Source organism: Piliocolobus tephrosceles, chromosome 6, assembly GCF_002776525.5.
Source record: "Piliocolobus tephrosceles isolate RC106 chromosome 6, ASM277652v3, whole genome shotgun sequence".
NCBI lineage: Eukaryota > Metazoa > Chordata > Mammalia > Primates > Cercopithecidae > Piliocolobus > Piliocolobus tephrosceles.
Genome location: NC_045439.1, coordinates 94,875,223 through 94,899,783, shown reverse-complemented (window position 1 = coordinate 94,899,783; position 24,561 = coordinate 94,875,223). Strand labels below are relative to the sequence as shown.

The following is a 24,561-nucleotide window of genomic DNA, read 5'->3' as shown; positions in this document are numbered from 1 at the left end:
ATGTCATTGTTGAGCTGCTAGAGGGGCTGCCCCCACCCTACACAGTAATCCAGCCCCTAATTCAGCCAGAGCCACTGACACTGCAGAGCCAGAATGGCTTTTTCCCTTCCTCCAGCTTTCTCATCTCTTCAGTACTTCCACTGGCCAGACCCAATTAAAAACCAACTGGTTGGAGGACGGGGATGGAAAGGAATGGATTGAGGCCCCAACAGATCATATGTGGAACAGAAACATGTAAGATGATGATCAATAGCATAAATTTCAGACTCAGAGAGGCCTGGGTTTGGATCTTTACCCTGTGATCTTGGGCAAGTCACCTCCCTGGTGTGAGCCTTAGTTTACTTATCTATAAAATAGGAATGATGATACACCCATTTCAGGGTATTGTTGTAAAGATTCAAGAAGAAAATCATTATAAAGGACTTTGTAGCAGTGTTCAGCATCTTAGAAGGGGCTAAACAAATGTCAGCTGCAATTGTATTCATTACCATCTTCATCATCACCATCATCACCTTCACAATAATCTCAATACTTCTAGCCACAGCCTTTGCAACAAGCTCCTAGGCCCCCTTGCATCAGGGTCCCACTGTACCCTTCTAGGGGTAGCCAAGGCTTTCACAGATCTTTTACTAAGACTCCTTTGGACTTCTAAGACATTCTCCAATTTCCAAGGAGTTACATTGGTAGCTGTGCTTCTATATTCCCAACTGAGAAAATGTGAAATGGCAAATGCCCCATGAATTCAATAACATATTTGAATGACCACATAATTTACCAAACACAAGGTGTATACATACATTTGAAAAATAGATCTCTCTCTTTCTGTGGGAGGCGTTATTTATCTTGTCAGCCAATGATGGGGATGAATGGACTCCTCCCAGGAGCCTCTGCTCTGACCTGGGGCTACCTCCTTCACACTTAGAGCCTGTCTGCTTGAGTGTGGACTCGTATTACTCCAAGGCTAAGGACCAAGGTCCTTGTCATGGCTGACAAGGCCCTGCATGGTCTGACTTTATGCTTTGTCCACCTCTTCCACCTCATTTTTCCACTTAAGCCCCTTGTTTTCTGTTCTTAGCCATCCTGGCCCTCTTTCAGTTCCTGAATATGCCATGCTCCTTCCTCCATTTCAAGGCCTTTGTACTTTCTTTCACCTCTGCCTGGAATGTTCTTTCCCATATTTTTTAATCTCATTACTTCAGACTTATCCCCCTAGTCCAGGTGGGATATTTTTGGTTGTAAGAAACTAAAAACCAGACCCAAAATGACTTAAGCAAAAGCAGAAATTAAAAGTCCAAACATAGTTCTGACTTTAGGTATGTCTCTATCAGGGGCTTAACCATTGCCATCAACACCCATTAACTCTAGATTGGCTCATGTGCCCATCTCTAAGCCAACTGCCATGGCCATAACTTGAGTTGAAGAAAATCAGATACAGTTCTAAGAAGGATGAGTGGGTGCTGAGCATGGAGACAGTGATCCACTCATGTTTCAGTCCAGGGAGGTGCTCTTGGTGTCCACTCTGCCCCTCCAAGATTAAGTCAGTCCCTACTGTGATACACACTCACAGCTTCCTGTACATTACAGCCCTCATCATCTTGTAATTATACACTCATGTAGTTGCATGATGTCCGCTTCCCGCAACAGATTATGAGCTCCGTGAAGTCAGGGGCTATTTTGTCATCACTATATTCTCAGTGATGAAAAAGGCACTCAATAAAGAGTACACATTTTAAAGGATTCATCTGGGACTCTGGGTGTGACTAGGCCCAGCCTACCGCCTTGACTTTTCCAGCTGTACCGCCATTAAGGTCAGAATCTTCCCCTCCAGAATCTTCTCTTCAAGCAGGCTTGGGGACACTTACACAGGACACATCTCCCCTGACAAGAGAATGACAATTTTCCTATGGGACTTGGCAGGCCTGCATACCAGAACTTGGAGTGGATGACTCAGGCCAGCAGAGGGGACTTAAATCAGGAGGGGAGCCAGGGAGAAAAGGAGGGTCACTTTGGATTAAGAACTTTAAAAAGAGTGATTCACGATCATTGCAGCTGACATTTAAAAAGCCTCAAATACTTTTGGTAACCAATGTGCTGCTTTGCATTTTGCCTCACATTTACCCTGGGAATGAAGCAGCCCTCAGTTGCTCTGGGGTAGATCGTATTTCGTTTTCTGCTTCTCAAGCATCAGTGATGTTTGGCTCCTCAGTTTCCCAATTTAACTTATTGCCAAAGCTTATTTTCATGGGAGCTCTTGCACAGTGGAGACATTCTGGGCTTTGGTGTCAGGCAGGCCACGGTTGGCAACCTGACTTTGCCATCTGCTGCATGACCAAGGACAAATTACTTAACCTCTCTGTCTCCATTTCCTCTCCAGTCAAGTAATGATGCTAATGCCAACCTTGCGGGGGTTTGGGAAGGTGTAGATGGGGATGATTCTGTGCAACCTCCAGCTTTAGCCAAAGCTATGGTGGGCTTGTGAAAGGCAGGGGAAGCATGTCTTGTGTGAGAGAGGAGAATGGGGAAGCCAGCAGGGCTCAGGTATGTCTCTGTCCTACCCTGGTGCAGGAGTTAGTCTGAGTCCTCAAGAGAAAGTCTCAGGCTCCTTGTCCAGATACTCTGTCAGCCACAGGGATGCAGGAGACAGTGTGGAATGCTGGGTGTGTTGGGGAGTGGCGGGTTGTGAGGGAGGTCTTGGACAAACCAAGACTCAGTCCCCTGGACGTGTGCTGTTTCCCCATTGAGGCCTGAAACCCAGAGGAACTTCCAGGCCCTCAGCCTTCCCATACGAGGAGTCAGTGTCTGGGGCCCAGCCATTTACATGGTACAGAGCATCAGGGTAGGGATAGTGATGGGGTGATCTCACTACCTCCCCTTAGACACCCCCAGATATAACAGGGTGACACCTTGTTGGAGGCTGGAGGCCTGTGTTAGAAGATAGAGGAAGAGCCAGAAAAATGTAGGTTCTGACCATTCCAGTAATCCCAGGTGAGGCCTGGGTGATTTAGGTTCCATATGAGGGCCAACATAGTACTCAGCACTTACTGTGATTTTTTAAAATTTTATTTCCCAATTGAGTATTTCTAGAATACAGTAGCAGTGACATAAACTTTTTTACTTCGAATTTGGCCACTTTAGAGAACTCTTTCATCTTAATGACTTTTGAGTTGATTGCCAAGCATCTTTGACATAAAGTCATGTCACCTGCAACTAATGATGAATGTTATCTCTGGTCCCAACATCTGCATTCCCATTTCTAGGTCATGTCTCATGGCACTTCTCAGAACATCTTGACAACATTAGATAATAGCAGCGATGGTTGTTGCCCCTCATTTTATTTCTAGTTCCATTAGTTATGTTCCAGTAAAGTGTTTCTTGCTCTTAGGATATTCAAAAATACACCTGCCGAGTCCCAGCCCTGAGGAATGTTTTCGTGCTTCATTATTAAGTATCTTGAAGGCTCTCAGCTGGAAAGAAATGCCCTTCATTTACTAAAGAAGCATCCTTGTATTTTTAAGAGTCTTTGAAAAGAATGAGTTTTGTGTTTTATTAAGGACATCAGCCCTGGTTCTAAAACAAAACAAAACAACCTGTGTCTTTATCTGTAAAATGAACTGAGAGTTATGCAGCAAAGGTAATAGTAACCACTTCACAGAGCTGTTGAGAGTTAAATGAGCTAACACGTGTGAAGTGCCTGGCAGGAAGTCTAGCAGCATCAGGCTGGCAGGTGTCATCACTGTCATAGGTCCCATCTGGGGCTGTCCTGACACACTGCTCCCCTCCTCCAGGCCAGGAGACCCTGGACTTCTCCCCTGTTCCCCCACTAAAGTGGTGTGGCCAGCAGGGATCCCAGCCGCCATTAGCCAAGTGCTGTTTTGGAATTTGGCTGAAAGTCACAGGGCAGTTGGGAGGCTGGATAGATTGGGATGAAGACCCCCAGAGAAAGGCCAAAAGCTGGAGGACCTCTGGTGTCCTGGCTGTGCCCATCCAGCTGTGGGACCTCAGCGTGTCCCTGGGCCCTTGGGCAGCCTGTTTCCTGAAGAGATAGTCTCTGAGGCCTGGCCTACCCACTGGGACCTGCTGAGTGAGACAAAGGGCTGAGTCGGCCCAGGGCACAGTGGGGAGAAGACTCTTGTTATTATAATAGATAACCACATGGCTTGCTTGAGCAGACCCTGCGAATTTCTCCAGAGCCACCACATTACTCCCACACACTGCCACACTGCTTCTCTCCTCTATGTGCACCTAAATGGTGCACTTTTAAGGGGGACAGAGATGAGCACGACTAGCTGAATAATCTGTGGGGCCCATTGCAAAATGAAGTGTGTGGGGGCCCTTCGTTCAACAATGATTAATAATTTCAGGCAGGGCGGCATGGCTCATGCCTATAATCCCTGCACTTTGGGAGGCTGAGGCCGGAGGATTGCTTGAGGCCAGGAGTTTGAGACCAGCCTGGACAACATAGTGAGACCTCATGTCTATTTAAAGAAAAAAATTCAGTTGGGCATGGTGGCTCACGCCTGTAATCCCAGCACTTTGGGAGGCTGAGGCGGGTGGATCACCTGAGGTCAGGAGTTCAAGACCAGCCTGACCAGCATGGTGATACCCTCGTCTCTACTAAAAATACAAAAATTAGCCGGGTGTGGTGGTGCACATACCTGTTATCCCAGCTACTCAGGAGACTGAGGCAGGAGAATCACTTGAACATGGGAGGCAGAGGTTGCAGAGAGCCGAGATCACACCACTGCACTCCAGCATGGGCCACAGAGTGCGACTCTGTCTAAAAAAAAAAAGTCAAGATGGTGACATCAGAGCATTAAACCAAGAGTGAGACCCTTGTAGACTCAGGCCCTGTGACTGCAGAGGTTTCACACTTATGAAGCCAGCCCTTAGGGTAAGAACAGACACCCCCCAGAACACTACCTATTAAGAACTCTGGACAAGAAACTTCCTTGTTGTCGTGGAAACCAACGGTGTAGTCATGGGGCTGTGAAGGTGGAGGGCGGGGAATCCCAAAGGCTTTGGTTTCTTCATCACAGAAAACCCCATCAGGAAGGTCAAGCTGTCGGGACTGTGAGAGTGCTAGTGGCATCTGGGTCCGTGTTGCTGAGTTCATCTTGACCTTCCTGTATTTTGGGTACGTGAACCCCTAAGTCCCTAAGTACCTACCTTTGCTAAGCTCAATGAAGTTGGGTTTCTGACATTTAAAAATATAGCAGTGTTGAGAATCTTGGACTTTATCCATTAAGTGGGAGAGGATTTGACTCCCTTGCCTGGTGGGAAGCAGGAGTAGAGTCAAGAGGAGAGGGCGTGTGGGGTGAGCATTGGGGACAGAGCCCTTTGTTGGAAGATAAGTCTGAGACTGTGGCAGTTAATTAGGTCATTTTGAGAAAGGGAGTCCATACTGAGGTATTAATCCAGGGCTCCAGCTGAACTACAAAAACCAAGGTTTGGAGGGAGATGGATGCAGGTGCACACCTGAACTCTGGAGGTAGAGCGAGGGTCCTCCTGGGGTTTTACTCCTTTACTATTCTGGCCCCAGAGGTGCTGCTCCCTCCTTACAGTTTTCCCTTAAGGGTGGTCACTTGGTCCCTCCCTTATCTAAAAAAGGCTAGAACATTCAAGAACACTTTACTAAAGGCTTGGAAGTACCAAGAGAAAATAAAGATGAGGGAGCCCATGAATCTGGAGATGACCGAAAGGCCTTGTATCTGGTGATGGCTGGACTCCCCTTTTCTAGGGGCAGAGAGGGGATCCAGGGTGTTCTCCTTTTTAGTCTCTCAGCTTCTGGTGGCCTTTCTCTCCTTCATTCCTCCTCATCCCTTCTGGAGCTGAGGGAGTGAAGGGGATAAAATACCTTGAGATCAAGCAATTCCACTTTTAGGAGTTCATCCTACCGAAAAAAGTTACATTCAAGGATGTTCACTGTAGCTGTAATACTGTAACAGCTGTGCATGTGCAAGTGTGTGTGTGTGTGTGTGTGTGTAATATATTTTATGTAGAAACAGGTCTGAAAGCACACAGTCCAAACTGTTAACAAAAGTTACCTCTACGGAAGGAAGGCAGTGGGGAAGGAAGAAAGACTTTCCTTTGCCTCTGTAGACTTTATATACTTCTGCTTAATTCGGATTTTTTAAAAACTATTTTTCCAGTATGTATTCATGTGTATAATTATAAAATGTATAATTTAAAAATAATGAAATTTAAAAATCATATTATACAAAATTTTGAAAGTTTGAGGAAAGATCGTGAAGTCAGATGCCATAGATTTGTAGGGCTGTTAATCCCCATGGTAATTTCATTTCTTCCACCAGTTTTTAGCAGTCCGGGGGCAGGACTGGAGAAAAGTGATGTTAAATGGACCCGGGAGAAGACAGCTAAGGCTCAGGGGCTAGAGTTGTTGCTCTAGGCATTTGACATCACTCTCTGAGGTAGATAGTAGTCCTAGATTTACAGTGGAGGACAGTGGCTGGGAGAGAAGTCAGGAGCTCAAGGTCTAATTGATGGCAGAGCTGGGATTCAGACCTCAGGGTGTGGAGCTCTCCCACTTGTGGCTGCCTCAAGCATGGTTCAATGGGGGAAGGCAAGGGAAGGAAGACAAAGAACTGGGTGCAGGTGGCACAGTCTTTGAATGACTGACCCCTGGGTGGAGACGGAGATCAAGCCAGGAGGGACAACTGGCCCTATAGAGACTCAGGTTTAGTAGAAGAGGTGTGGAAGCAGAGTAGGTTTGGATTTTAGACAGGCAAAGCTGTGAGGGACCCGGCATCTGCACATCTCTAATGAACTGGTGAGGGGCACCATGAGGACTAAGGAGTCTCCTGGGAATGGATTGACCTATAACCCACAAATCTGTGCCAGTCACAGGTGTAGGAGGGAGGCTGGGCCTAGGTCCTTTGGTTTATCTCCTTTCCCAGCCCCACTGACCTCATGCCTGAGTCCTGGAGTAAGAACTGAAGCAGACATTCAGTTACAAGTCTGAGTTTTGTGGAAGTCAAGCAGCTCGGGCTGGGGGTCCCTCCACCCGGGGAAAATGGATTGGGGCATCTGGTGAAGCGTGTTTCACTTTGTGCCACGGAATAGTGAGGCTGAACATGGCTGGTGTGGTAGAGGCAGCCTACCTTTCAGCAGTACTGGGATTGTTTATGAGCCCTCTAGACACCTGGTAGGGACAGGATTCTTTGCAGGGCCCTGGGAGTCCTGGGTGATTTAGTGGGTGGCACATGCCAGTGACGTTTGGGTTACTTCTGTCAGTGTGACCCATTTTCTGTCCACTGTCACAGGGTAGAGAAGTGTTCAGGAACCTCAAGGTGCAGGTTAGAGCCGGGGGAGGAGAGGTAGGGTGGAATTGATGTTAGGTGGTTGGAGCTGAGAGGAAGGGCCTGTGACTTCCTGGAGTATCCGAGGCTGAGGTTCTGGGTATGGGAAAAAGTGGACTGAGACTCCAGAAGCAGGCAGATGACTCCTATCTTTCCTATCTGCTTCTGCATCATTCATAGCCCCAGGTCTCTAAGTCTAGGATCCCAAAATTGCAGAGCTGGAAATCAGTTACAGCTTTCTGGGAACACAGAGGGTGAAGTGACCAGTTCAGGACAGCACAAGGCAGTCCCGGCAGTCAGCGAGGTGTGGGGCGGGGCACACCGGGGTTTTCAGGCCAGCTGATCTCGCAGCCCCAACCCCCTCATTTAGTGCATGGCCCAAGGACTAACGAGGGAGGTCCTGCCTAGCAGGGGAGGGCCGAGAGGACCGGAGCTGCCTGGAGCCCCAGAAGCGGCAAGGTCAGCGCCGCCGGGAGTCGTCAAGGCCAGACGACTCTGCGGGGCGGGGAGGAGAGGTAGCGCTTCAAACTTCCATGAACTCTGGCGGCTCAAAGCATTTTCTCCATTAAGTATCCTTTATTTACAGAGCTCCAGATTCTACCTGGAAAGAAGACCTCTTAAAATTGCAGAGCAAAGGCAGAAAAAAATTCTACGACTTAGGTGCAATAAGGAGTGATGTTTAAAAATCTTTTCTTTTTTAAGACACTTCACCAAGCCAGTAGTACTTTTATAAGGCAGAGAGGTATAATATTAATATTGCTTACTGTGCTTAAACTTGGTAATAGAGCCACGTGCCAGTGACAGTTTGGCCAGTAACGTGCTCTCGGGTTACCCTGCTCGGGCCAGGAAGATGGAGGCTCCGGGACCCGGCACCTGAACCAGCGCCACAGCAGGGACTCCTGCGCTATAGCAGGGAATCCAGCCCGCAGCACGCCTCCGGGTCTTTACAGTAGCCAGGCCCGAGGCGGGAGCGGCTGCCTCGCAGGGTCGCTCCAGGGCCGGGCTAGGAAAGGTGTGGACGGTGGGAGAGGACAGGAAAGAGCCGGCTGCACCGCGCCACGGTCTCCGCAAACCCTGAGCCTAGGGAGGGCGCGAAGACTGACGGGGGTCCGTGGTAGCCAGCTACACGATACATGATGTATGCCCAGGGGCACCACCCTCCAGCTGGTGGGGGAGAAGCCCCAGCCACCAGGAAATTAAGCGACTGGCCCCAGCTCACACAGCAAGCTGGTGCCTGTGTGCGTGTCCGGCGTTTCTGGGGTCCTCATAAGCCCCAGGCCTGCAATGCGTACAGCGCCCCTTCCCCTGCCTTTGGGGTCTCGGACGCTGGACTAGCTCTTTGGTTAAAATGACAGGAGGACGGGCGCCTGCAGCCTGCACCGAGCTGTAACTTTGCTGCCGCCTCGGAGCCTGTGTAATCCGAGGCGTGGCGCGCCAGGTTTTGGCTTGCGAGGGAGCGCACGCGGCCTGTGGCTTCTCGCAGACGCCCAGGCCCCACCCACACAGGTCACGGCGCGCGGCGCCCTAGTTTGACTTTCACCGCCCCCCCCGAGAAAGGAGGTCCTTCCACCGGTCTCTTTTCTGGGTAGCAGCTCCAAGGCTCACACCTGGTGACCCCACCCAGGTCACCTAGCCGCTAAGTTACGGGAGCCGGAATTCGAAGTTGGCGGTTGGGGTTCTGGTGGCCTCGGGACGGAGGTGGCTGTGTGTCCCTGGGCAAGTCTCTCTCCTTCTCTGGGTAGCCCAGTCGGGCGACGCGCGGGTCGTGACCGCGCATGCTCAGTTGCGGGCGGCGCCCAGAGGAGGCTGCTGGCGCCCCAGCTGCTTTGCATTGACGCCAGCACCCGCAGGAGGTCACCGCTGGGGGCTGGGCGCGGCGCGCTGCCGGCAAAACCCGGCCCGGATCACGGAGCCGGAGCCGAAGCCGAACCGCCAGCAACTCCCGGGTGCGCGCAGCCGTTTCTGCGCTTCTCGACGGTGCGGCCCCAGGCCCCGCTGGAGCCGAGGTGCGCTCCTCCCTACCCCGGCGGACGTGGCCCGGCCGCCCCTAGGGGCTTCCCTAGGACCCCGCGCCTTAACCCCGGCCAGCGGGAGCGTCTAAGGCTGGCCTTGTGCCCCACCGGCGCTTGGCCTGGGGAGCTTTTCCGCGGGTCGGCGGCCCAGCAGGCGGAGCGGCGTGGGTGTCCAAAGCTAGGCGGAGTCTGGAGCCGGGGAGGCGGCGGCGGCGGCGGGAGCGGGGCCGGGCGCGGCCGGGCGCTCGCCTCCCCCGGGGGTCGCGCCGCAGCTCGGCGAGGGCGGTGTGGCTCGCGCGGCGTGGACTCAGCCGCTCCGGGGTAAGGAGTGCGCAAATCTCCTCCCCGGTATTTCCCCGGAAGCGCGGCCGAGTCGAGCGCGGCGATGTGAGGGAGGCGGCCGGCGGCTCCTGCCTCAGGAAGGGCATGTTCGGAGGGGCGGCCGCAGCACGCCACCCGCCTCAGTGCTCCCTTTCCACCGCCGCCGCCGCAGCGCCCGCACCGTGATAAAAGAGGCGGCCAGGCTTCCTGACGCGAAATCCGCGCTCGCCGCCGCCTGCCCAGGCGGCGATGACACGGCGCCCGCGGCGGTCCCAAGGCGCCGGGTGGGCCGTTTGCTGACCGGATCGCGGCTACCCGCCAACGTGTCCGCGGCGCCGCCGCCAGCATGGGCTGTGCCCCCAGCATCCACATATCCGAGAGCCTGGAAGTCGAGGACGCACCTAGCCCCGCGGCATCGCCGCTGTCTTCCGGCGGGCCGCGCCTTCCGCAGGGCCAGAAGACGGCCGCCTTGTCCCAGACCCGCGGCGCCGGCCTCTTGGAGCCTCGCGAAGGCAGCGGCAAGAAGGTAAGGGGCGCCGGGCACTCTGGGGCCGCCGGGAAACTCGGGCCCGGCCAGCCAGTAACTTTCCCGCAGGGGCCGGGCGGGGTCCCCCTCCCCCGGGCCTCGGTGCCCTCTTGCCCCGCTTTGGATGGTTCTGATTGACGCCGGTCGCCCGCCTTGCCGGGGCAGCGTTCAGAGAAGGACCGACCCAGGCGCCGCGACCCTCATTTCCTAGGGTTGCGATTAGGACGTCGCCTGTGTCGCGGCGTCGGTTCCTTGGACACATCCGACTCCCGGAGCGGCAGGGCCCACTGTGAACTTGACTGAGGCGCTTGCATCAATTTCCTCTCCAAGAACTGGTGTTGGAGGGAAACCCCCAGGACATTCTGGCGCGTCCCTGCAATGTTAAATCAGTGTGAACTTTGTTCTTTTCCTGTGGTAGAAAGGGAAGGGCGACTGGCCTCACCATTCTTTTCACTCTGTCAGCTTTGCACATGCGGTTGCAGTTTACCATTTTCTTCAGGACTATTTGAATGTAATCTGGAACATCAGCTTTGCTTCATTGCACATGTATTTGAGGTCCACGTTTATTAGCATACATACTGTATTTAAAGCATATGTAATTAGAAAATACTGTGAAACGCGATTTTTGAAGCATTCAGCAGAACAAAGTTAATCTTTTATTAAGCAGACTTACTGGGACATGTTGTGACTGTTTGAGGTTGTTTTTTTACGTTGCATGTCTTCTCCAGCGCATGTTGCCTTGGCTTATGTTTTGTCAAAGTTTCTGGGCTTAGTCTTTGTTAAGTTTTCTAAAGGAAAGATAAAAAGGAAAAAGAAAAATGTGATCATTAAGGCACACAGCAGCAGCTTTCCAGTTCTCTCATTTCAGAATTTAAAGTTGGAACTCATGCGTTGGTTTATGTTTTGTTAAACCAGTAAAAAACAACAACGACAACAAAAAATTCGTGAATGGCTGCGAATTGTTGGCTGTCATCCCTCTCATCACGACCAGTTTTTGAAAGAGTAATTTGCAAAATTTGTTTGATTTTCCTTGCTTGCTGAGAACTGCTAACATCCCAAGTTTGAGGGATATAGTTTGATGTACTTTGTCTTACATTTCTAACAGTCGTCATGATACTTTTTCTGTATGAAAGAGGAAAAGGCTTTTTCAGTGTTGCGTAACATAGTTGAAGTGATTTCCCCACCATTCCCATACCCTAAGTGAAAATTCAACTTTGTTCTGATTATCAGAAATTGAATTCCTTCTCCTATAGATTCTTTAAAGAAACCTCTGATGGTTTAGACTTATTAACTCAAGGTGCTCTTAATATCAGTGTTAAGCTATGTGTTAAGCCTACCTAACTGACTTTAAAAAAGCGTTACACAGGTGCATATGGAAACTTTAACAGCTTTCAAGTTTTCAGTCCAAATCTAACATTGGTTATTTTGCAGACTAATGTGATACTTTCAGATTACCAAAGTAGCCCTTTTAGTAAGAGGCCCTTGTGTCTTACAGGCTTTTTTTTGTGGTGGGCTGGGTGTCCTAAAATTCACCTAGGTATCTTGTAAGCCTCCCCAGTGCAGCAGCAGCTTGCTTTAGTGCTAGCTATCGCAGTGCCTTTAGGTCCCTGAGTTTGTAAGTACTTACTTCAGCTATTCTTCCCTATTGGTAGACCATTGTCTTGTGTTGGGGTCCCAGAAAATACTTTCATCCTTGAAGTGCCTAACCCAGTGGCATACACATAGTAGGTACTAAATAAGTGTTTACTGACTTCTTTAAAAATTGTTAACTGAATGATGAAACATTTTCAGTCATTGGAATTTGATTTCATAAAGCCTCCTATATAGACTTTAGAATAATAGTATTTCCAGAGCAGGAGTCAGATTATGAATTATAACACCACAATCACAGAAATAATAGCCCCATACTTGTTATTCATGAACTGTACATGTCGATACCTCATTTACAGATACTTGCATTTAGGCATGTCGGATAGGAGAGCAGAGGTAAATGTCAGCATTTTTTCTAGTCTAATATTTTTTCTTTATGAGAATGCATCTTTTTAAATTAAGATATTAACTATACCCTGGAAATTCATGTTTAGAGAAAGTAAACTGCTAGCAATTTAGCAAAATTAAATCAAAATTAATTTGTTTATATTAACATCTCAAGATGCAATTTAATTCATTACAAAATTTCTTTTTAAAACAGTAAGTCAGCATATCTAAGTGAATTTCAACAAGAAATTCATTGGGGGATGCTTTTATAGTCCTACAGTATTTAGTAAATACCAGTTTATCAGTGTGGGTGGGAGATTGATAACTAATTGCATTTTCAGGTTAAGCAGTATGTACCCTGAGTTAAAGTGTATCCTGCATGTGTTCCATGGAGCAATATGTGAACTGTTAATAAGTATGAGAAAAGAGTTCCATCGTCTAGTAAGTTTTGGGGAAGTACAGGTTGAATATCCCTAATCAGAAAATAAGAAATGTTCCAAAGTCTATTTTGAGTGCTGACATGATGCTCAAAGGAAGTGCTCATTGGAGCATTTTGGAGTTCGAATTTTCAGGTTAGGGATGCTGTGAACTGGTAAATATAATGCAGATAAAAAATAAATCCGAAATCCAAAACACATCTGGTCTCAAGCATTTGGGACAAGAGATATGCGGCCTATACTGGCTCAGACTAAGTTCAGCAGAGTTCTTTTATGTAGAACTTATTAGAGAACCTAATTTCTGAAAGTAATCTGTGAGTCTCCAAGTGGTTTTTAGAGTGTGCAGCATTTCCTAAACTAGTTGATTATGGAGCCCTTTTCTTGAGGTATATGTCAGGCAGGCCACATGTTAAGACCTGATTCTTTTTGTGAGATACCAATATTCGAAGTACTAGAAATATACTTATCAGTAAAACTCAACGAATGTAATTTGCTTCTTAATGATTCCAAAGGTACTTTAGATTTTGTAATATATTAGGCTGTGTTGTCTGTATGAACTTATTTAAGTATTACTAAAAATACCCTCTGGATGTTTATTCATTTCAGGAGTTTAAGTTTATGTGGTTACAGATAATGAATGCTGTGTTCAGTTTGTGAACACTTAGAGTTTTGTTTATTTTTAATCAGTGTGAACCTTAACTGTAACATTTTAATATTTTCTTGCCAGTCTTTGGATTTACCCCATTTCCTCTTTCCCTAGCCAGGACTTGAGTTGCCCTTGAAAGATTTGCATGTAGCGTTAGAGACCCTATGCTCACCCCCCACCTTCCTTTTTGCAAACACCCACTGCACTGCTAATGATTGATGCTTGTCGCACCCCCAGTAATCAACTCTGTGAGATGGCAATCATGTTTGTTTTGTTCACTGCTATATCCCCCAGGCCTGGCACACAGTAGGCCTTCCATAAACATATGAATTAGGTAATTTTGTGAACCAGGCTGTAGAAGTTGAAAATCCACCCAGGCCAGGTAAGTAGAAATAGAAGCCAATTTTAACTAGAGTAGAGGCTATAAAGTTTGGATTTGGTTTTGTGGGAATCTCTGGTTATTGCTCTTCAGAGCACTGTACGAGGGAATAATATATTTGTAACCTGCTGAGCAGAGTAGATTTCCCTTTAAAGAAAGATGAAAAAGGCTAGGCACAGTGGCTTATGTCTATAGTCCCAGCACTTTGGGAGGCCAAGGCAGAAGGATTGCTAGAGCCCTGGAGTTACCAGCCTGGACAACATCTCAAGACTCCATCTCTACCAAAAAATAGAAAAAAATTAGCTGGGCATGGCACTGCACACACCTTTAGTCCCAGATACTTGGGAGGCTGAGGTGGGAGGATCACCTGAGCTAAGAATAAGAAGTTCAAGGCTGCTGTGAGCCGAGGTCGCGTCACGGCACTCCAGCCTGGGCAACAGACAGAAACCTTGTCTCAAAAATAAATAAATAAATAAAAGATGTAAGGATTAGTGCAGCTAAGGTGATAGATAATAGTACAGCTGCATGCCAACCGCTAATCAAGTGTTACTGCTATCAGCACTCACTCAGAATCTCAGACATTCTCCAGTTGGTCCATTTCTGTTTCCCTTTGCTTCTATTATTCGCTTCCTCCAACCTCTTTTCTCTTACTTTTCATCACCTCCCCTCCCACTTCCATCTTCCTCCTTGCTTTTTTCTACTAGCCCACCTTCCTGCACAAAACTGGCCACTCTTGCCATCTTAGTCAACTAAAGTTTAGTGGTTTCTAAATGTTACTAAGCAGTGGAATAAAATTTATTGCCCGCTCCTAGTTTACAAAGTGGATTAGTCAATTTTTTTTTTTTTTAAGACAGAGTCTTGCTTTGTTACCCAGGCTGGAGTGCAGTGGCACAACCTTGGCTCACTGCAGTCTTGACCTCCTGGGCTCAAGTGATCCCCCCACCTCAGCCTCCCAAATAACTGGGACTACAGGTGTGCACCATGCGTGGCTGGTTTTTTAAACTTTTTTTTGTTGTTGAGATGGGATCTTGCTACGCTACTCAGGCTAGGCTCACACTCCTGGGCTCATGTGATTCCCCCAGCCCCAGCCTGCCAAAGTGCTGGGATTACAGATGTGGGTTACTGTGCCCGACTGATTACCCAAAATTTTGTATTTGGCAAAACTAAAGCAATTTTCTCTTTGTATGTGACCTGACTGATTTTTTTCCTCCACTAGGGGTCTTTGACCCTTGCTAGATTATATGGAATTACTGAAAGTTTCCCTTTGAAAGTGTAGTTGAGAAAAATGAGACCAAACTTTCTGCTGCCATAAGTGACTACAGTTTATCTCCAGAGCTCAGGGGTTGTGAGTTCCCTCATCATTGTGTTCTTGTGCCTCTCAGTATATAGAAAGATACTTCTATATTCATTTTCTTGAATTCCTTTTACATACATAAAATACTTTGCATTTATATCATATTGTTTTAGTACTTACTGTCATTGCCACCATAACTTTAAGTGTGATTCTTAAGATAGACATTGTCACTATTCTGTCACCTTAAACCTGTCGCTGACCAGCTTTGACCCTCACGTTGCTGAGGCAAGGTTTACATAGGGCCTGTGGTCCCTTCTGGCACAAATGTTTCCTGTGAAGTGGCTTATGACTCTGGTTTTCCCTTGGATCGCTTGCCCATTTGGATTAGTTCCTTTTTTTTTTAGACAGAGTTTTTTGCTCTTGTTGCCCAGGCTGGAGTGTAGTGGTGCAATCTCAGCTGACTGCAACCTCCGCCTCCCAGGTTGAAGCAATTCTCATGCCTTGGCCTCCCAAGTAGCTGGGATTACAGGCTTGTATCACCATGCCCGGCTTTTTTTTTTTTTTTTTTTTTTTTTTTTTTTTTTTGTGAGATGGGGTTTCTCCATATTGGTCAGGCTGGTCTTGAACTCCTGACCTCAGGTGGTCTGCCTGCCTCGGCCTCCCAAAGTGCTGGGATTATAGGCTTGAGCCATCGCGCCCGGCCTTGGATTGCTTCTTAAATAGGAGAAGGTTCATGATGTGAGGACACAGGGTAAGGCAGACATCTCAGAATAACCTTAAAGGACAGAATATTTAAAAAAAATTTTTTAAAAGAACAGAGGGAGAAGTACTTATTAGGACATGAGTAATCCCTCAGTCTTACCCAAGCTCAGTGGCTTCATCCTGGTTTCTCAGTACACTGAGGCAGTAGGAGGTGATGGATTCTGCAGTTCTTAGAGTGCAAACTATTCATATTAGTAATAACCACCATTTCTTGGATGCCCTCTGTGTTGCAAGCACCATGTTAGATGCTTTAAAGATGTTATCTCATTTAATCCTTTCAACCCTGTGAGGTGGCAGGTATAATTTCCCTTTAGCAGATAAGACACCAGAGGTTAGAAATTTGCCCAAGGTCATACATTTAAGCTGGGATTCAAATCCACTGGTCCTGGCTCTCACCTGCTAGGTTGTTACTCTCTGTTAACTAGCTATGTTCATTGCGTTTCCCATTCTTTCGTCTTCTGCTAAGCTGCAGATTTCACAGGTCAACTGGGTTTTAAGCAGGCATCTTGAATCTGCATTATCAGGATTTTGTTAAGTTTCGACTTACTGGGGAAGTTGGTTACAGCCCTACCTTAGGTTCCTGAGTTTGAGGAAGTTGAAGTTATCTTCAGCCCTGTCCCAGTTAACTCCTGAAGCCAGATATTTTGTGATACCCTCCGACCTGCCCTCTGCTGTCTGAAATGAGTTGGGAGGGCATCCCTTGGGAGTTTTTTTTCCTTTCCTCTTTCTCCTGCTCATGTTTCAGGCAGCCTGCCTTACCAAGAGTTCTCCAGGAGCTGGTTCTTTCCATTGCCCTTTGCCTAGAGTGCTGTTCCCCGACCAGTGCTGCAGGCACCTATCTTCCCAGGAGTTATTCAGGGCCCAGCTGAAAGCTTCCTTGAGCCCTTGGCTGGCTTGCACTGTTTTCTCTGCTCTTGGGACCTGCTCCTGTATCCCTGTGAGCCTAGGATTTCTGTCTTCAGCCTTCTGCTAGATTATAGGCTGCTTGAGGGCAAGTACTGTGTCCTAGTTTCATTATAGTTCCCAAAGTGCTTGGCACACTCGGTAAATATTTGAATAAGTACACCAGTCTCTAAGGCTGAAAGGGCTTTTATTCATGTTCCACGAGTCTGTCTCGCCTTGTTTAGATTTAACAAAAGTTGTTGGGGTGTGTTCTGTGTTTTAACAGAAAGCTAAAATACCCTTAAGCCAGTGATTAATCTGTGGGGTGATTAGTAAAGCTTTTGCCTCTAATTTTGGCTGAGTTAGGGTTGAGCAATGTTCCTGGGTCCCCTCCTTCTGTTCTACTTTTGTTCTGCTCTGTTTGGTAAAGAGTGGTAGAGTATCATGTCAGAGAGCTGTTTTGACAAGTTTGTATTGCATGTCTTAGCTACAGGCACCATATGTAGTTTGCCCATCCACACAGACAGGAAGGATGTTGCAGATTTCCCAGAACTTTGAGGGTGACCTCAAATAATTTGGGATGGGGGACTTTGTCAGTGCTTTTATTCTGTATTGGTTGGAAATACACCTTTGCTGTTCATCCTCTTTCACTGCCTGCCGTCTCCCTTTCATGTCCTATTAGTGAGTACAGGAGCTGCTTTACTTCCTCTTACTCTGCTTATAGGATAACCCAAAGAGCTAGTGGCACATTAGCAGTTCCCAGGTTGTCTGCAGAGGTTTGGTGTTGATGGCAGCTCCCTAGTGAGGTGTTAAAAGACTATAGGAGGAGGAGCCAGAAGATGTGTGTTTTGGGTCCAGCTCCATCAGACTTTGGCCATGTGGTATTTGGCAACTCCTGATCCTGAGTTTTCTCAAGTACAGAATGAAGCTAGAATACCTGGGTTCTGATGAGGATAACTAAAAATAATCTGCGTGAAAGTGTTTTGTAAACTCCAAGACACTGTCACATTTGTAAGGATTGATCATTTTCTTATGAGAACCTTTCTCAAAGGCAGCTGGTTCAAATATATCTGTTTTTTAATGCAGCTCTCATTTTTAATATAGTTTTGTTTTTCTCCAATATTTTGTGAAAATTTTCATAGAGCAAAGTTGAGAGAATTATGCACTCATATGCCTGCCATCTGGATTCTGCAGTTAACACTTTTCTATGTTTGTCTTATATCTATCCTCTTTTATCCATCCATCTACCCGTTTTATTTTTGGATTCATTTCAAAGTAAGTTCCACCCATCAGTATACTCAACCCCTAAATATTTCAGTGTGTATATCAAGTACTAGAACTTAAAATTTGAATTTTGGGCATGGTAGCACACATCTGTAGTCCCATCTACTCAGGAGCTGAGGCAGAAGGATTGCTTGAGCCCAGGTGTTCGAGACCAGCCTGGGCAATATAGCAAGACCTCATCTCAAAAGAAAAAATTAATTCAAAATTAAATAAATTCAAAGTTTACTTTTTTAAATGTGAAATGCCATAAAGTATAATGTGTAAATTTTATATGTACCATTCGTGAGATGTGACAAATGTATATGCCTATGTACTACAAATCTCTATCAAGATACAGAATTACACAATATTATAATCACCCCCAAAAGTTCTATTGTGCTCCCTCTCCGTTCTTACCCCCAGCCACCAGCAACCACTGTTCTGAATTTTTTCCATTATAAATTATTTTTGCCTGTTCTAGATTTCATGTAAATAGAACCTTACAGTATAGATTATTCTTTTTTTTATAAGGCTTATTTCACTCAGCATAATGTTTTTGAGATTCTTCTATGCTGCATGAGTCAGTAGTTTGTTCTTTTTTCTAATTAGTCTGTTACATGAATAAAGCACAGTTCACTTATTCATTCTTTTGCTGATGGATACTAGGGCCATTTCTAATTTTTGGCTATTATGACTAAAGCTACTATGAATATTCTAGCATATGTTATTTTGTGGATATATGCTTTCATTCCTCTTGGTTAAATACCACGAAGTGAAATTGCTAGGTCATAGGATAGGTATAAGTGTAGCTTTTTAAGAAACTGCTTGACTTTTTCCCAAAATAGTTATTCAATATTACACTCATGCCAACAATGTATGATAAAAGTTCAGTTGCTCTACATCCTTCCCATCATTTGGTGTTAATCAGTATTTTAATTTTAGCCATTCTGGTGGGTGTGTAGTGATATCTCATTGTGGTTTTCATTTGTATTTCCTTGATGGTTGATGATTTTGAGTACTTTTTTTCATGTGCTTATTGTTCATTTACTGTATTGTCTTTTTAAAGTTTTTATTTTAATACTTTTTTATTAAAAGGAAATATAAATATCATCATGACCTCTGGGTAGGGAAGGACTGATTAAGCAAGTTACACAAGGCATTTCCATAAAGGAGATGGTTGATAAATCCAACTATGTTAAAATAAAGACCTTCTCATCACAAGAGCGAAAAGGAAAGCTGCAGACTGGAAGAAGACATTTGCAATGCATAGTACCAATAAAGGATTAGTACTCAGAGAGGTCCTAAACGTAATAAGAAAACAACAGCCCAGTTGAAAAATTGGAAAAGGTTGGAACAGGCACAGCACTAAGAGGAAACCAAATAGCTAATAACATATGAAAAGATTTCCAACCTCATTGGGGAAATGCAAATTAAACTCACAGTGAAATAACATTTTATACTCATCAGATTGGCAGTATTTTGAGGAACTGCTCAACGTTAGGTAGAGCTGTAAATTAGTTCATCTACTAGGGAAACCCATTGTCATTGCCAGGTAGAGTTGAACAGGTGACCCTGTGACATAGCAGCTTCTCTCCTAGAAACTCTTAGGTATCTTTACTGGAAACATGTACAAGAATTTTCAGAGCAGCATTAGTTTTAATTGCAAACTTTCCTGTAAAACTCAAATGTCCATTAACAACATAATGGTAAACAAGTTGTGGTATGTTCAAAGAAAGGAATACTTCACAGCTGTGAAAAATGAATGGATTACAGCTGCAGATATTAACTTTCATAAATCTCAAAAACTTAATGTGGAGAGAAGAAGCCATCAACAAATTTATAAGGTATGATTCTTTTTCTTTAAAGATTGATAGGCTGGGAGTGGTGGCTCACACCTGTAATCTCAGCACTTTGGGAGGCCGAGGCAGGAGGATTACTTGAGGCCAAGAGTTTGAGATCAGCCTGGACAACATAGCAAGACCCCATCTCTAACCAAAAAAAGCTAAACAATATATAGTAATACACACATAGGTGTTAAAAGTTACCATAAAATCAGTTCAGGCAAATAAAGTTTATTTTAAGGACTTAAATGTTTAACATGTTAATTTGAGTGCCTAATATAGAGGCTGTAAGAGGATAACAGGCCCTGCTCTCAGGGAACAATTAGTCCTTTCTGGAAAGGTGGGGTAGGTCACCTGGAAGTGATGATGGCACCTTGGGGGATGGATTGTGGAGGTAGGAGCTTGGTCTGGATTGGTCATTAGATACAGAAAGAGGAAAGGAGGGAGAGGTTTGACGTGGACTTTAAAAGACTGGGAGGATGTGGATAAGTGGAAAATATATCTCTGGATAAGGGGAAGGAAGGGTACAGGGGTTGGGTGCATGTTCCAATTATGAGGAGGCTGACCAGGGATAGGAGGGGAGGTCTAAAAGCCGGGTAGAGGAGTTTGAAGTCCATCCTATAAACATTAGAGAACTCTCAAAGGCATTTCATTTTCAGCAGGGTAGTCAAAGGATAAACATATTTCATGAAGATTAGGTTTCAGGCAAAAATTGCAATAGGTGGGGTGAGGGAAAGCTAGAGGTAGGGCACTATCCACGACCTATTGCAGTGGTTCAGGCACAAGGTATGACCAGGTATGACTAACTTAGTGCAGTGGTTTGGAAGAGGAGGGAATGAGGGAAGGAAAAACTGACTAGTGACAGATTGGATTTGGTGAGTGAAGGGGTGGAGAGTGGAGGGTGACTCAGAGGTTGGGGTTTACCAGCTTAGAAGGACTGTGATAACATGCCACAATTTGTACAGTGCTTTATGGTTTACCAAATGCTATTTTTGTACCTCATCTCATTTGATGTTCCCCAAACCATGGGGAGGTGGAAAGGAGGGATTTTATTTTCCCTGTTTAAGGCCTAAAGAAGCAGAAATTCAGAGATTGAGTGACTTGTTCAAGTTTATGCTGACCACTTAACAGAAACAGGTTCACTGTAATAGCATAAGGGAGAAGTCAGAGGAAAGTGAAGTTAGGGAGTTTTTAAGAAAACCTTTCTTGTCTTTTGGTTCTGAGTTCATCTTATAAAAATAAACTTTTACTTTTCCTGATTGTCAAAGTCATATTCATTGTAGAAAACTTGAAACATACAGAAAAGAACAAAGATCGGCTGGGTGTGGTGGCTCATGCCTGTAATTCCAGCACTTTGGGATGCCGAGGCAGGCGGATCACAAGGTCAGCAGATCAAGACCATCCTGGATAACAGGCGGATCACAAGGTCAGCAGATTGAGACCATCCTGGATAACATGGTGAAACTCTGTCTCTTCTAAAAATACAAAAAATTAGCCGGGTGTGGTGGCAGGTGCCTGTAGTCCCAGCTACTTGGGAGGCTGAGGCAGGAGAATGGCATGAACCCAGGAGGCGGAGTTCTCAGTGAGCCGAAATTGCACCACTGCAGTCCCGCCTGGGTGACAGAGCGAGACTCCATCTCCAACAAGGATCACTTAAATTGTACAGTCACTTAAATTGCACAGTCAGGAGATCATGCCTCATAAAATAGTGGTGTGTTTCCTTCCATCCATGTAGATTGCTTTAAATAACTGTAATTAAGAACTTTTTTGGGCTGGGTGTAGTGACTCATGCCTGTAAATCCCAGCACTTTTGGGAGGACAAGATGGGAGAATCACTTGAGACCAGGAGTTTGAGACCAGCTTGGGAAACATAGTAAGACCCCTATTCTCTATTAAAAAAAAAAAAAAGAATAAATAAATTAGCTGGGCATGGTGGTGGATACCTGTAATCCCAGCTACTTAGGAGACTGAGGCTGGAGGATTGCTTAAGGCTGGGAGTTTGGGGTTGCAGTGAGCTATGATTGTGCCACTGCACTCCAACCTGGGTGACAGAGTAAGATGTTGTCTCTTAAAAAGCAAAAAAACAAAAATATTTTTAAAGCAGTTTTGTTTTTTAGTTCTAGGAAACATTTAACTATTATTTATTTAAATGCTGTTCCCTTAAATTTTCTCATTTTCTCTTCTGCAGCTCCCTCCAAAAGATAGATTGAGACGCATCTTAATCTGTTCTCCATGACTCTTCACTTTTCTTTTACTTCCCCTCTCTGTGCTATCTTCCGGATGGATTTTGTAGCTCAATATTTTAAGTCATGAATTCATTCCTCAAGGTCTACTCAGCTCTTTAGCCCACTGAGTTTTAAAATTTGAGTTTTTGTCTTCAATCTATGGTTTGCTCTTTTTTCATAACTGCTTATTCATGTTTTATGGTTGCAGCATACTCCCTTATCTCTTTGAGGATATTAATTATACTCACTTTAAAGTCCTATTCTGATTGCTGTTTATTAAAAACACTTTTTATTGAGTTAGAAATGCAATCAGCCAAGGTATACAAAATCCCTAAGTGTACAGCTTGATGAATTTTCCTCATGCTCCCATGTAATCACCACCCAAATCAAGACAACATTTCCAGCTTTCCAGAAGGCTGCCTTGTGGCTGTTCACTGTTTTTCAGTATTTTTAACATTTTATGAAAAATCTGAAAATACAGCAGTCTTGAAGAATTTTTCACAGGGTACCCCTGTATACCCAATGCCTGTATTTTACATTAGCATTTTACTGTACTTGCTTTATCACATATATCCATGTATCCGTTCTTCTACCTATCATTCTCCTTTTTCTTTGATATATTTTAAAGTAACTACAAATGAGGATGGGCACGGTGGCTCATGCCTGTAATCCCAGCACTTTGGGAGACTGAGGAGGGTGGATCACCTGAGGTCAGGAGTTCAAGACCTGGCCAACATGGTGAAACCCTGTCTCTACTAAAAATACAAAAAATTAGCTGGGCGTGGTGGCAGGTGCCTGTAATCCCAGCTACTAGAGGCTGAGGCAGGAGAATCGCTTGAACCCGGGAGGCGGAGGTTGCAGTAAGCTGAGATCACACCATTGCACTCCAGCCTGGGCAACAAGAGGGAAACTCTGTTTCAAAAAAAAAAAAAAAAAAAAGTAATTGCAAATGTTAGTATCTTATACTTCCCCTTAAATATTTCAGCATGAATTTGATATTTGTTTAGGTTTTTTCCTTTTGAGGCAACATTTACACACAATGAAATGCACAAATATTTAGTGTGTATTTGCTGAGTTTTGACAAGTGCATACATATATCTGTGTAATCCAAACCTCTATGAAGTTATAGAACATTATTTTCATTCCAGAAAGTTTCATCATGCTCTTTACTGGACAATCTCCCAACCATGCTTCTGATTTTTTTCTTACCATAGATTAGTTTTGCCTGTTCTAATTTTAATATAAGTGGAGTTATACAGTATGTACCTTTTTTTTTTTGAGGCAGGGTCTCCTTTTGTTGCCTAGACTGGAGTGCAGTGCTGTGGTCATAGTTAACTGCATCCTTGACTTCCCTGGCTCAAGTGATCCTCCTCCCACCTCAACTTCCTGAGTAGCTGGGACTATAGGTACGCACCACCACGCCTGGCTAATTAAAAAAATATTTTTGTAGAGACAGGGTCTCACTGTGTTGCTCAGGCTGGTCTCAAACTCCTGGGCTCAAGCAGTCCTCCTGCCTCAGCTTCCCAAAGTGTTGGGATTGCAGGTGTAAGCCACCACGCCCAGTGTATGTACTCTTATATAAGACTTCTTTCCCTCAGCATTATGTTTTTGGGATTCATCTATGTTTCATGTCTCAGTAGTTCATAATATTACACGATTAACTTTTAAAAGCTCACAATAAATATTGTTAAATTGCCCTCCAGGAAAATGGGATGAAATTTTGTAATGAAAAAATCCCTGAGGGGGCATGCACTACTTTACCCTGCCTTGTGGTCAGATTTTTATTTCATAAGGAGCATGTGAGAGCGCTTTGTGATGCTTTCAACAATCTGACTGTGAGAGGTGGTATTTTATTGGTATTTTAGTTTGAATTTATTTCATTTATTACTTGTTACTCTTTATTTCTCCCAAGTATGTTTTGGACATTTGAATTTCCTCTTCTGTGAATTTTTCGTGTCTGTTGCCTATATCTCTATTTAGGTTTTAGAGGTTAAATTATTACTTACAAGAACTTTTTAATAAGTGTGAATGTTAAATTTTGACCTCATGTACATTGCAAATTTTTTTCCCCAAGTACCTTTTTATTTTTTTTAGATAATGTTTAAACTTTTTTTTTTTTTTAATTTAATGATTTTTAGAACTAGGGTCTTGCTCTGTTGCCTAGGCTGGAGTGCAGTGGCAGCCTCACTGCAGCCTCAAACTTTTGTGCTCAAGTGATCCTCCCACCTTAGCCTCCTGAGTAGCTGGGTCTATAGATGTATGCCACCATGCCTGGCTGATTTTTAAATTTTTTAAAAAAGAGACAGGATCTCCCCATGTTGTCCAAGTGGTCTTGAACTCCTGGGCTCAGAGGATCCTCCTGCCTTAGCCTCTCAAAATGCTGAGATTATAGGCGTGAGCTACCTTGCTTGGCAGGTATTTGTGTATCTAAACATAGAAAAAGTATAATAACAATACAGTATAAAAGATAAGAAATGGGCTGGGCATGGTGACTCAGGCCTGTAATCCCAGCACTTTGGGAGGCTGAGGTGGGCGAATCACTTGAGGTCAGAAGTTCAAGACCAGCCTTGCCAACATGGTGAGACCCCCATCCCTACTTAAAAATATAAAAATTAGCCGGGTATGGTGGCGTACGCCTGTAATCCCAGCTACTCAGGAGGCTGAGGCAGGAAAGTCGCTT

The 24,561-nt window shown here is 45.2% G+C and overlaps 2 protein-coding genes across 5 annotated transcripts in view; both read left to right on the top strand.

Moving 5' to 3' along the window:
* The window catches only part of SLC28A1 (solute carrier family 28 member 1), a 106,652-nt gene extending 103,125 nt beyond the window's left edge, over positions 1–3,527 (top strand). The window contains exon 18 of the mRNA XM_023187165.2: positions 3,383–3,527. Coding sequence (XP_023042933.1) covers positions 3,383–3,419 — 37 coding nt within the window. The 3' untranslated portion in view covers positions 3,420–3,527. The remainder of the gene's footprint in view (positions 1–3,382) is intronic.
* A 6,165-nt stretch (positions 3,528–9,692) lies between these two features.
* The window catches only part of PDE8A (phosphodiesterase 8A), a 162,076-nt gene continuing 147,207 nt past the window's right edge, over positions 9,693–24,561 (top strand). For 2 of the 4 annotated variants that reach the window (XM_026448317.1, XM_026448315.1), the window contains exon 1: positions 9,716–10,175. In XM_026448317.1, the coding sequence (XP_026304102.1) occupies positions 9,996–10,175 (180 nt within the window). In that variant the 5' untranslated portion in view covers positions 9,716–9,995. Of the gene's footprint in view, positions 10,176–24,561 lie in introns of all 4 variants that reach the window. The other 2 variants (XM_026448316.2, XM_026448318.1) reach the window with 2 other exon arrangements.